This window comes from Primulina huaijiensis, chromosome 2, assembly GCF_012295235.1.
Source record: "Primulina huaijiensis isolate GDHJ02 chromosome 2, ASM1229523v2, whole genome shotgun sequence".
Lineage (NCBI taxonomy): Eukaryota > Viridiplantae > Streptophyta > Magnoliopsida > Lamiales > Gesneriaceae > Primulina > Primulina huaijiensis.
This window is the reverse complement of record NC_133307.1, coordinates 18,706,196-18,719,680: the sequence shown is the minus strand read 5'-3', so window position 1 is coordinate 18,719,680 and position 13,485 is coordinate 18,706,196. Positions and strand designations below refer to the sequence as shown.

General features: G+C 32.8%; 2 protein-coding genes across 2 annotated transcripts; both read left to right on the top strand.

Annotated features, from left to right (window-relative positions):
- The first annotated feature begins 225 nt into the window (after positions 1 to 225).
- LOC140957109 (uncharacterized) lies at positions 226 to 792 on the top strand. Its single transcript, XM_073414244.1, has one exon. The coding sequence runs from the start codon at positions 226 to 228 to the stop codon at positions 790 to 792; it is 567 nt and encodes a 188-aa protein (XP_073270345.1).
- Positions 793 to 9,558: 8,766 nt separating this feature from the next.
- On the top strand, positions 9,559 to 12,507 carry LOC140957104 (photosystem I chlorophyll a/b-binding protein 5, chloroplastic-like). The gene is made up of 5 exons (XM_073414235.1): positions 9,559 to 9,621; positions 10,814 to 10,926; positions 11,020 to 11,124; positions 12,169 to 12,257; positions 12,359 to 12,507. Exons 1-5 carry the CDS (start codon positions 9,559 to 9,561, stop codon positions 12,505 to 12,507), a joined length of 519 nt encoding a protein of 172 aa, XP_073270336.1.
- Positions 12,508 to 13,485: the final 978 nt, after the last annotated feature.

Here is a 13,485-nt window from a genome sequence, read left to right as displayed (position 1 = left end):
TAACTTTTGGATGGATACAACAAGCCACGCCCTCTTCTCATATGCTAAGAGCAAATCTTGCTGGAAAGAAACTGATTTTTACAACCTCATTGATAGTATTATGTGTCATGATTCACGTGACATATGTTTTCAGTTGATGAACGAACTAGGGAGGTATAGAAAGAAAGAACTAGTTTTTTGCACAATGTGGGTGGAAGAACACACAGTAAATCAATTGGGTGGTGCATGGACTTCCTAGGTGAATATAAAAGTGCGAAATGCATGGAAAGGCCGACTTCAGACCCAACCATTGCAGAATCACCGACGAGATGGCTACCTCCTCCTTCGGAATTTCTTCGTCTGGATGTGGATGCTTCTTATAGCACAAATCTGAATACATACGCAATTCGAGGAGCTGTGAGAGACCACCAAGGAAAGCTGATATGTGCTTTTGGAAATAAAATCAAGCAACCCTTATCTGTCACACATGGAGAACTGATAGCATTATACGAAGCGCTAAAGACTCTATATGATAAAAATTGTCAAGGAGTCCACGTCACGTCAGATTTTCTACTGGCGGTGCTAGCAGTCAACAAGCCACATGAGGACTTTGGATACATGGGAACCATTGCGACAGAGATCGGAGAGTTGACGAAGGGCCCTATGGTATCGCATTTATTTCATATCAAACGATCGGCTAACGTGGTAGCACATGCTCTCACAAAATTTTCTATTTCATCTCCTACACCTTTATTTTGGGTGTCGGGGGATTTTCTATTCTGGCTTGACAAACTTGTAACCGATGACCTTTGATTATTGAATAAAGAGTGCAAGTTTTCTCGTTAAAAAAAAAAAAGAAATCCATATTTGTGTAATTCTTTAAAATAATTATAAAATTGGTTATTACTTAATTTAATATTTTGTTGGCATTATTTTTAACTTAATTAATTACATGATCAATGAATCTGATGATCCAACAAGATGGCTCAACTAATCATGAAAATTATGCACAACAGGCTTTCCAGACCTATATATGCACAGACCCAGGGCAAGAGGTTCGTGCCTTTTCGTGAAGGATTCACTAATCCACAATTAATCCAAATAAATTTGATCAAAAGTGAATAAATGGAGTATCACAATTTTGATACAAAACTAATTCATATCTAAATCTCTAGATTACAACTAAGGCTCCTTTAAATAAAATCTAGGAATGAACAATCTCTCGAGTGATCAAAAGTCTAGCAAGCTAATACATGTATCATATAATCACAAGTGCAGTGTTTCATAGAATAATCATATAGAATTTAAATAGTGTTGTTAAGTGTTCTGACGTGAAAATAACAACCACCTCTCACTTTTTAAAAAATAAAAATAAAAATACGATAAAGAGGAAAGAGATAGAGAAGAAGATAATGAAACGATATAATTGGTAGATGAATTTTGTATTGTTTATTTAGTTTTTTAAAACTATAATAAACTTTTTACTCTTAATCTATTATGTTAGTGAATCAATTTTTTTGGTAAAATTTAATGGATAATATATGAATATTGATATTATTATTATTTAAAAAAAAACAATTGACAGATTAGCATGTCGAACCCGTGGTCCAAGATGGGTTGAGGTTTTTCAAACCCTTCAAATTGATGGGTCGGTGAACTATGTCCCATTTGATAGCGACTTGCACGTGGGTCGGTGTTGGCGTTCCATTTTGACAGCTCTAGTTGCAAGTTGTAACACCCCGCTCCTAGAGCGTATCGACATCGGTGATTTTTTAAAAATTAAACATGAAAAACAAAAAGCACTTAGTACAAAAAATATTCAAAACCAATTTTTATCATAAAAAAACTTTTTCTTTACAATGCAAGAGTAAAATCCAAAAGAGAAATAGCGGAAGCTATTACAACTAAAATAAGTTAAACTATCAGAATGAAAATGCACGAATTGGAATCCATCTTCTTTACCATCTCCAAAATATAGTTTTTTTTCTCCTCATCTATCTGATCTTCGTTCTTATCTGAGATGAGACTTAACGGATAAGTTATTGGAAAAACGCTCTGCAAGTGGAGGCATCGAACATAACAAATAAAAAATATATATACATGTATATAAAAGTTCAAAAGTGTCATTTCACTGAGCATGTCGCAACAAAGATCAAGAAACAGAATGTGCTGATTTCAATATAGCTCAAGAACGTATCATAAACAAAAAATAATCATTTTATAGCACTGAAATTTGATCTTATTTTCCATGGTTTATTGATTACTCCTTAATTGTTAATCTTTTAAGGGGTGATGTCATATAACCATTATAATCTCATCATGTAGGAGCCATATCACATTAAAACTTATCATAATTTCAGTGAAAAACCCAAGATTTTGTAATCGTGATAATATTTTTGTAATTTAAGTGTGCTAGGATTATTCAATCTTTGGATACCTATCTCATTATTTTATTTAAGATGTGAGAGTTGTCAATTATTTAAATTTGGGTGGATAATTATATCGTGCACAATATTTTTGGAGCAAGATTTAAGATAATAGTGTGCATATATTTGGAACTTGTGATAATAAATAATTCTATCACAATCCAAGAAATTAAATAAGAAATTTGGATATAAGCAGATAAAGTTGGAGATATAAATTCAAAGTTGTAAAGATTTTTACGAGATAAAGATCTAATATTTGATATACCTGGATAAAGATTAAGCAGAGGATAATATTATCCCTAAATTTCGAAATATCCAAGGGATGGATATTTAGATTTGAAATATTATCCAAGATCACGGATAAAAGAATGATAATTATCCTAGATTTAAAGTTTGATTCAAAAGTTCAAACGCGAGGATAATACACGATCAGGATAGCATCCACCTCTCTATAAATACGAGAAGCTCTCATTCAGAATTTAAACATCATTTACATATCAAATTTTGGAGTTTTCCTCTACAATTTTCGAAGTTCCTCTCCAAAAATTCTGCACGAGTCAGCAAACTTCTGTTCATGTTCAGAAATTCTTTTCTCTCGCATGAGTAGTCAGAATAAGATCTTCACCGTTCAGAATATGATTTCATATGTTTTGAACAACATATCCAAATTTCAGCAACATCCAACGGTTAGTTTTGTTTTTGTAGTATTTGCAAGAAAACTGCTCAGATTCTTTGTGAGAATAGCATACCTACGGTTTTTCATCAATAAAAAGGTTAAAGAGTCTTTCAAACCCGATCTCCACCGTTCATAATTTATTTGACGTACTTATGAACGTACTGTAAAAGTTTAGGCCCAATCCAACGGTTCATTAGGCGCAAGGAATTTTACAAGATGGTTGATATTTCGGTAGATATGCTATTGCGTTTTCGAGTTGTCAGTTGCATGATTCTTCTATGAATTTCGAATTCTTCATATTTTCTTCCAGGTCTAAGATAAGTGGGCTTGTTTTAAATCCATTATTTCGGTTATATGTTTTCTTGTTTTCGAAAAATTCGGTCGAGCATTGTCGTTCTGTCTCTACGTTTTTTTTGTGAAATTTTGGTACGTTTACTTGTTGGCACTGTGAAGATTCACTGAAAATGGGTGGGAATCCCGACATATGGCCCTTCACGGTGGGATAGAACCGTATTATGGCTTCGCCCCCTTAGAGGATTAAAATTTAGGGACTGATATCAGTAAACCATAGAAGGTGGAAGAATCGCAGTGCTGTTATGATATGAATACGATGATAAATTATGAAAAGCACGATATGTTTATGTGTTATTTTCGAAAATGGAGTAAATATTATTTTTTTGTTGTGCTCGAATGGCTCCCGCTTACTGAGTGACGACCATATCACTCACCTCCTTACTCTATCCTTCCTAGATAAATCAGAAGAAGAGATAGAGAAAGAAGAATTGAATACCAGTTTTGGACTGATAGTGGACGCATGAAGAATTTTAATTAAGAATATGTTCTTGTGAGTTTTTTATTCAAGTTATAAATGTTTCCGCATATTTTTATCGTTTTCAGAGTTACTATTGTAAAGACGATTATATTTTTATGGTATTTATGATATAAATTGGTTTTGGTTTATATTGTACTACGAGGCTTGTTGTTTAGCAATTATGTGATTGTTGAATAACGTTGGTGTCGACCAACCCCGGTCTCGGGGCGTGACATTTCGGAATTCCTTTCCCATTTCAAATTTTAATCACAACAGTTTTTAAAATTCAGATATTGAACAAAACTTAATGAGACGAAATGGAATGAAATTATCTAATAATAAACAAAGAAAAGTATGTTTGATCGCTTTAAAATACATATATGTTATTTTAAAACAAAAAACCCACATACATATTCTTGATCAAAACGTGAAGAAAACTAGTTGGTGGCTTCGAATGTGCAAAGGGTCGAAAGCATTATGCTCGTCGGATGGATTTCCTCGTGTGGATATGACCAAAACCCAATTAATATAGCCCATGGAGGACAAGTCCATATGAAAAAAAAAATGTTTCTTGTCCTATTTTGATGCACAACAATAAGCCAAAATAATAAACAAAAGTAAGAGAGTAAATTGAATTTTTGTATTTTCATTCGTCCTCAAATCAGTCAACTTGTAAAAGAGTCTGCGACACTGTCGGATCATGCTGAATTTTTCATCATGTTTATAAAAATGTGGAACGGCGGAGATCGATTTTTAAATACTTTTAAAAAAAATTCTAGACAACGAACGAAAGCTGATATTGTCTCACATATAATATGCACAGGATGCTTGCTAAAATCTTTTATAGAAACTGTTGCAGTGAATTGAAATTTGGAATTTTGGATAGAATGTTCAGAACATCCCGTGGTACATTCGAAATGCTCAAAAATTTCTTCTTATTCTCGAATTTTTTAATAAGTTTTTGGGTGTGATTTTTCCCTTCAGCTGATGTATATTTATATGTGGAGGAAAAGAGCTTGAAGGACCATTCAAATCCTAGCATTATGGTGATTATTTCTTGACATAATGTTGAAATCATGGTGGTTCTTAACTCTTGATTTCTTTAAACTGAAATCAGGTTTTATTCTTGGCATTATAGCTTGTTTGACTATCCACAATGATCAATTTGAATTAAATTTCAAAAAATACCCTTGTTTTGTGGTTCAAAATTCGAAATATCCTTGCTATCTCACCTTCATGGTTGGTCAAGTCTTCACACAAGCGACGTAAACAAATTATAAAAAAACCTTACACAAAAAAGTCACATGTCACCTCGACAACAAGCTATAGTAGCATTGGTACCATGTAAACCTATTGCTATACCATGAAACGTCCGGTTTCTTCTTCATTCTGCCGCGGTTCCTCCAACCAACACCTTTCTTCAATTTTCCACCAGTGTCCATTCTTATTAGAAGCACAAATTTAGAGTACGCACTTAGGAGAAAAAGGAAGAAGATGGAAGAATGGAAGTATTCAGTCATGGCACCTAGAAATTCTTCTCCGTGCAACACTTCACGTCACATGTCATTTAGTATAGGACTTTGCGATTCCACAATAAAAATAAATAAAATTGTGTCTCTGCTGATATTTATGATTTTTGGTCTAGTGGTAAAACTGTCATAAAAAAATTTGTTGGGAAATTATTGAAATCCATTGATTTAAAAAAAATTCTTTTATTTTTTACTTTTTTATTAATTAACTTAATATATCCTCACAAAATGAAGTCGGAAAAAATTTTGCTATCAAATTCAGACTCACCAATCAAATCACACTTGATCAAATTTCATTCATTTCTTATTTTCAAGATTTTCAACACGAAAGCAATAGTGAAATTTCAAAAATATTGTCAACATAACAGCCCATAATCTACATATGATCTCACAAAATATATCATAAATGTAAATTTATTTACCAATTATTTTTAGCATAAAACCCCTTCTGTTTTCCTCAAAAGTTCATATATAATTGGTCTGCATTGCACTTTCATACAAATGATAGTAAACTTAGTTAATCAAATGGACAAGTCTCAACTGCCCCAAGTGCTCTTCATCTCTCTCTTGTTGATTGTTGTCGGTCGGTCCCCTTAAAGATTGCATGAATTTACACATTGCTCATAATCCATCGAGTAAACATCGGAATTCAGATCTGATAACTACGAAATATTTTTTTTATCATTTAATTTATGATTCATAAAATCATATTCAATTACTAACAAGTTTATGTAACAATTTGGACTGGTTTTGCGCCAGCCAACGCAAGATTTTTGGGGCCAAGATCAAAAAATGACCGACAGTATTACAGATATTCCCCATGGAAACCAGTTTGTGTTGGTCGGATTTGCATGTAATTCGTTGAAAGATTGAGAAATGCAATACTCGAAAGATTGCAAAAGAAGTTTGTGTGTGTGATGGATCATAGAAGATATTCAATCATCGCATAAAAAAATATTATTGATTTGAAATCATATGGACATCCCGTAATATTTCATAAAATTCATTACAACACTCTCGAACAAAACATATTGACATTATACATCATTTTATTCGAGATTTGGTTGAGAAGTGTATAATTTGAATGGAATTTGTTGGAACTGAGAACCAACTTGCTGATATTTTTCTCAAAACCTTTGGATTTCGAGAGATTATCTAGCCTTCGAAAGTCTCTCAGCTTTTGTGCATAATGATCACTCACACGTGTTGTCGTTGATATTGCAACACCTGTGACAACACTTAACATGCATGTACTTTTATATGACGCTAGACATATTGCATATATTATTCATCTTGTTTTGTGTAAAGTCTGTATAGTTATGGCTATTTCTTGGCTTGCTCTCGGTTGTTATTCAGACTCCCAATCAAGTACTGCAGTGTGGTTTATGCTCAATCGAAGTCATCAAGTAGTTGATGATGTCCTATATTCCATGATCTCGTCCAAAGTGAAAAGGTGATTTGTAAAAAATTGAGCCAAAAAAAAAAAGAAAAAGACAAAAGGGGAGATGATAGAACAAAAAATATTTTACAAGAAAATAGATGAAGCTACATAGAGGAGTCCAATGAAAATTGTTCTTCTAGTGTGAGAGCTACCACTAGTCAAAATACAGATGGAAAAAGCTACCTAGACGAGTCTAATGAAAATCGTTCTTCTAGTATGGGAGCTACAAATTCTGAATCAAAAGAAAGTTCATGAAATTTGGACTCAAAATCAGGAGTGTTGCCAACAAAAAAATGCAGACTGACCACAGTTTGATCACCACTTGACACTTTCTTATTATATCATACTTGATACATAATTAGGACATGTATTATGATTGTTATGTGATTTATCTTCCTCAGTAGACTATCATAATTTAATCTATAATATTTGAAGAAAACCCTAATCTTCTTGAATTTTAATGGTTAGTGGGTTAAATCAACGTGGAATTTAATCTAAGTGATTTTCTTGAAATAAAGATCGCATCGGTTTAGATTTTTTACCATTGGGTGATAGAGTAATCTTGATTGTTAATGAGCAGAATTTTTAGCAGGAAACATTTGTTAACATTGGAAGAAACATTTGTTAACGTTGGAAGGAATCACATTTAAATTATTGCTTTAATTACTCAATTGTGCTACTGCTAATCAAGTTATCTTCATGCTCGATTTCTCTCTGCCCTTATTGTACTTGAGTTTCTGCGTTACTGTGTTCATCGCAATTTCTCTGTGCATTCAAATTCTTCACGATTTACTTCTTGTGACGATATTACAGAAGGATGGAAGTGGATATGATCATTAGGTTATTCGAAGTGAGGTGGCTGTTGGTGCAGGTGTTGCAACCCCTGAGACAACACCACCCATAGAATCCCCCATTATGAGAACCTCCAAAATTGGTTGTTGTTAAAGATTATCCTATTCCGATTGAAGCCCTTTCCCTTAGAGAACCGGGAAATGCAATTGATGTTGACAACCCACCAGATTATGAGACGTTGCTTTTCATCCTCGTCCACCTCTAAGAAAATCAAAGAGACATGCAGGGTATGACCCTGACTTTGTCCTATCCAAGAAATTTTAAAGGTCTTCCTCATCCATAAATTTTTGGACCCGGATTTCTCTTCTGGTGATGACTCAAATGTTGAAGATTTTGAGTTGGTCGCAAGACCAAATTAGTTGTGACTACAAAAGACAAAACTTCTTCTGCTGCCATTGAAAAATCAGCCTCTGAAGAAGAAATTGCTCCTACCGAAGCAAAAGATCCCCCTACTGAGGATGAAGAGTCCTTGGCCTAGTTTCTTGCATGTATGAAGGATGAAAAAGCTGCAAATAAATCCTCTTCTAATGATGAAGAGCCTGATAAGGAGATGATGCAAGAATTTGATGACAATCATCCTGAATCTGATAGTGCATCTTCTGAATCTGAATCGAGATGTAACTATGAGGAGTATTCAGGTGAGGAAAGTGTCGATGTGGACAATGATGGAGAAAGTGATGAAAAAAAAATGGTGATGATGTTGATGTGTCTGATGTTGAGGCATATGTTGACAAAACTGAAGACAACATTGATTCTGTTGATTATGATATCAACAAGTCCTTCTCCACAAAGTTCTACTCTGAAGCTGCTTTAGTTTGTGACCACTGTACATCAATAAGAAATTTATTGATGAAAAGAATATTGATGTGGATGACTATGGAAAACAGAATCTGACTATTTTCTTTGAAGATCGAGGAATGTTTGCTACTGTGAGCACTGTGACTCCTATGCCAGAAGACCTGTTTTGGAATTTTACTGCAATCTCCTATCTAGTGTTAGAGAAGAAAGATCAGTAATGTTTGGCAAAGTGTTTGTTTGTGACTGGATTTTCAATTTTAATCTTGCAGTGAAAAATGTCTTCTATTAACACCACTACTGGAGATGATGATGATGAAGTCGCACTTGAGTTCAATTTTATTGTTGATATTCTCACTGGAGGACTAATCAATGTGTTTCCGATCATCCCAAAAGGATTTCTTCTACAAATTGGACTTCATTTTATTCTGTTTTGCACAAGACTACAATCAGAAATAGGACTCTCTCTACCAACACTACAATGGTTACTAAACCACAGTCCATAGTTTTCTACATGATTGGTATTGGTAGTACACTTTCAATTTTGGTCAAATGATATTCAAAACAGTTCTGCAGTTTGCAGATAGAGGATTAAAATCCACCAAGCTTCTTTTTCCCTCCTTGATCCATAGGATTTTGGAGTCCCAAGGATTTGTGAAGGATATAGATGAAGAACTTTCTGATGTGAGTGACCAATTGAAGATAACACCTGCAAATTCCAAAGGAAACAAGAAAATAAATCTTCAATGGTATATCTCTCATGCTGCCCTGGATGTTGGCAACATGGGTGCTTCATCATCTGAAACCAAACAAGCTAAAACTAAATATTTTTATAGGGAATAGCCTTCTGAGTATGTTGTTCTCTCTACCTCCCATATTCAAGCCCAAATATATTTTGGGCAGCAACAAATTTAGACCGCAAGAGAGGTTATTGCATTTTATGAAGCTCAAGTGGAAGCTCAAGTGGCTGAGTATGCGTTGTTGTTGGAAGTAGGAATCCTTTCCTTTGCTGAACAAAAAAATGGGAGTAGAAGAGGCAAATGAATAAAATGGATGAGTCTAATGCGGATCTTGATGATGATAATGATGAAGACATTGTTGGAGACGTTATTGTTGGAAACGCTCCGTAGTTTGTTTGGTTTTTTTTTTTTGATTGTTTTGTCTCTGAGTTTTAGTCCTATTTGATTAGTTATCTTGTTCTGTTAATTACAACACCTATTTGACAACACTGCACTAACATGTTTGAATTCAGGGAGAGATAAATATCTAACTCAGTGGGAGTTATTATATAAACGGAGATAATGCATATCAGAAAGATAATATCATTTTTGGATGTTTTGTCTAGAAAGACAAAAAAGGATAGATTGAAAAAAAATATTTTTTTCTTTAATTAATTTTTCTTTGTTAATAATATTTTGATATTAAAATATGGAGTTTTGTCTTCTTAGAGTAATAAGATTTTCTAATTTATTGATATCTAAGATAAAATTTGTGATAAGATCAATAGATATGATATGATTGATTAAAAGAGTTTATTTCCTTATAAAACTTGTTTACATATTTGTGTAGGACTCTATACAAGGAATAAACTGTAGGGCAAAGGAAGTCTACAAATAAGAGTGTATAGATGGTGCACAAGGGGATGAATGAAGAGAGATAGGCACCGCGAGAGAAAAAGACTAAAGAAGATCGAATACTTGATTCTCGGACTATGTTGTGTTGTCATGGAGTATTGAGGACATTATAGCACAACACCTAGTTACTGTGTAGATTAGTGTGTTGTTTATCACAAAAGATTTTGGTTCACAGACTTTGCATCCGTAGTTTGGTTATACAGTTTTGGATGCACTTAACACTTTACTCCCTCACTTGCTAAGAGAATTAGTTTTTATTCAATTAACTAATATTGGTTATGTAAATTGGCAAATTTTTCCAATGAATATTTTGCCCTGAGACACTGTGCTTGTGCGTGATTTATTTTCTTATTTTATTCATCAAAGTTTATTCGTGTATTTAATTAATATTTTCTGATACATGTTGTGAATAGATGCTACAACACCTAATTCTGATACACATAATCTTAATTTTTTGTACTTTTATGTTAAACAACCACGTTACAGAGCTCATGGAATCTTTAGCAATATATTTAATGCACATTGATTCTTAACCTTCCATCAAGGAATTTTGGCTTTTTAATATGCATTTTACCCCCATTTAGTCAAGATTCAGCATGATTGTTCCCCGATAAGACATATTTGTTTCTTGATCTTGAAGTTCTCTTCTGTTTAATTGCTGTTTCTGTAGTTACTGCACGTGACAGGAATCAGCAATTTACAAGTTTGGTATGAAGCTGGTGCCACCAGATTCGATTTTGCCAGCACAAAAACTCTTTTCATTGTTCAGCTACTCTTGATGGGGTAGTGATCCTACCCCCAATTGATCTACGTTTTCTTCAGCTGGAATATTTGAACAGAGTCCATTTCTGTTGTTAAACATTGGTACGCATGCAGGTTTGTTGAAACCAAAACATACATGGATTTCATGCATCCTGGATCTCAAGTCAAAGAGGGATCTTTATTTGGCATCGAAGCTGCAATACAAGGGCTAGAGCCGGGGTAATCTATCTCCCTATAATACTTGTCTGAATATTCTTAGAAGCCTAGAAGGGGCCGATACATGAGTTTTTCGAAGAAACATATACTTTTGTGAAAAGATTTAAAAATTAAGAAACGACTGCTCTCATAATATGCTGCAAGTTGTATATGTTGTTAGCATGGTTTTCTGAAACGGTATCGGAACGGCCGTTTCGGAACGGGAACGAGGCCCAACTTGACGAAGTTCCGGGGTGTGAACGATGACAATTTGGAGCGTCGTTACGTAGATAGAAAACATCGTGTTATCGGTAAAACGACAAGGATCGACGAAACGACACAGAACAAAATGGTAAAAGGAAAAAAAAGAATACGGGAGCAAAGTATTCTGGAATACTTGAATACACAAACAATATAATTTAATTGATTAATATGGTAAACAATAGTTTGACTAGGAACGTTGGAAAGCACATCAATTGATCTAAGATGGTGAATCTCGAGTCTGCTTCCTGCTCCATCCATCAAAGAAAGAACTACACTGAGATTTAGCTATTTATATTGGGAAATTTTCATCAGAATGTGTAATAATAAAATAATTAAATTGATTGTAAAATATTGATTTTAGTTGATGTATTTTGTTGTTGTTAAATAATATGTAACTCTAAAGTAAGCTTTGAAGAAATTTGATTCCAATTTGGGTTAACATATGTACCTCTAATTAAAATTTTTCAAAAGTTTAATTGATTATAACCCAAAACTTTCTTAATAATATATTTCAATTTTGAGAGGGTTGTGAAAATTTCGATATATAACAAAGATATGCTTTGTGATTCAATAAGACGTAAATAAAATTTAAAAAATATATTTACTATATTGTTTTCATCAAGTAATCTATTTAAATGATATTTATTTTTATTTACATATTTTAAAATATTTTTCCAAAATTTTCAATTTATATTAATTTTAAAAAAAATCCATGCCGTGACCGTTCCGCGAAATGTCATGAAAACTAGAACGGTGACCTCCGCGATGGTCTCCACGACTGTGACTGCGAACCATGGTTGTTAGGTATCCTGGTGGTCGATTGTTCAATCCTCTTGGCATTGCTAAAGACATCAAGAATGCTCATGCATGGAAACTTAAAGAGATTAAAAATGGTTCCTTCCTTTTTTTGCTTCTTTACTGATTTTGTTCTCTTTTTCACTGCCATTTAGTTTCCTTCAAATTTCGACTCGCTGTCCATTTTTCTTGTTTGCAGGAAGATTGGCAATGGTGGCTATGCTTGGAATTTTCGTTCAACCTAATGTTACACATGTTGGCCCTATAGACAATCTCATACATCAACTATCTAATATTCCATGGCATGCAACAGTTATTCAAAATCTTGCTGGAATATCTGCTTCTTAATCCTCCAGAAACTAAATTTTTAAAGATGTTTCATGATTTTAATGCTGTTTTTCTTGAACAAGAGTGTATGATGATGTAACTTAGTTCCCTTCTAAGGCTTCTCCAGTCGGGGGCGCAAAGTATTATTAACTTGTAGATATATATAATCGTAATCAAACATTTTTCAAAACTGAACAAATTATTATTTTTCTTTAAAAAAAATTATTCAAGCTAACTAAACATGAAATTAATATATCTATTATCTATTATCTATTATATACATTAATATATATATAAATATGTGACTTTATATGTGAATTTACATTTATCTCTTTATTAATTGCTTATTTTACATTAATTGCTTACTTTAAATGTGTATTTTCTTTCTCCTTATTCATATTTTAAATATGTATGATTATTAGTATTTAATGTTTTACGTCTACCCACATTATAATATGTTATTTTTATCCAATGATATCTTTTCATTATGTAAATTAGTATTTGGTTTTTTTATGAATACCCACATTATAATATGTTATTTTTAATCCAATAATTTAAATTTTTTATTTATCTTTTCATTATGTAAATATGTGAATTTCCATTTATCTCCTTATTGATTGCTTGCTTTACATTAATTGCTTACTTTATATTTCTTTTCTTTCTCCTTATTTATATTTTAAATATGTGTGATTATTAGTATTTAATTTTTTATGTCTACACACATTATAATATGTTATTTTTATCCAATGATATAATTTCATTATGTAAATTAGTATTTGATTTTTTTCTGCCTACCCACATTATAATATGTTATTTTTAATCCAATGATTTAGATTTTTTATTTATATTTTCATTATGTAAATTAAATTTTAGAAATAACTCATTATCGAATTGTGAATTTTCTTTGGTGTCTTATTAATTTTTTTTCATGTCCTCATGTGACAGTTTGTTAGAATTTATGTGTTTAAATTAAAGTTTTTTGCAACCGAAATTTTTTTG

Coding starts and splice junctions, on each gene's coding strand:
- LOC140957104 (XM_073414235.1), top strand. CDS start 9,559: ATGGATGAGTCTAATGCGGATCTTGATGATGATAATGATGAAGACATT. Junction 11,125..12,168: donor ATACAAGGGCTAGAGCCGGG/GTAATCTATCTC, acceptor CATGGTTGTTAG/GTATCCTGGTGGTCGATTGT. Junction 12,258..12,358: donor ACTTAAAGAGATTAAAAATG/GTTCCTTCCTTT, acceptor TCTTGTTTGCAG/GAAGATTGGCAATGGTGGCT.
- LOC140957109 (XM_073414244.1), top strand. CDS start 226: ATGGACTTCCTAGGTGAATATAAAAGTGCGAAATGCATGGAAAGGCCG.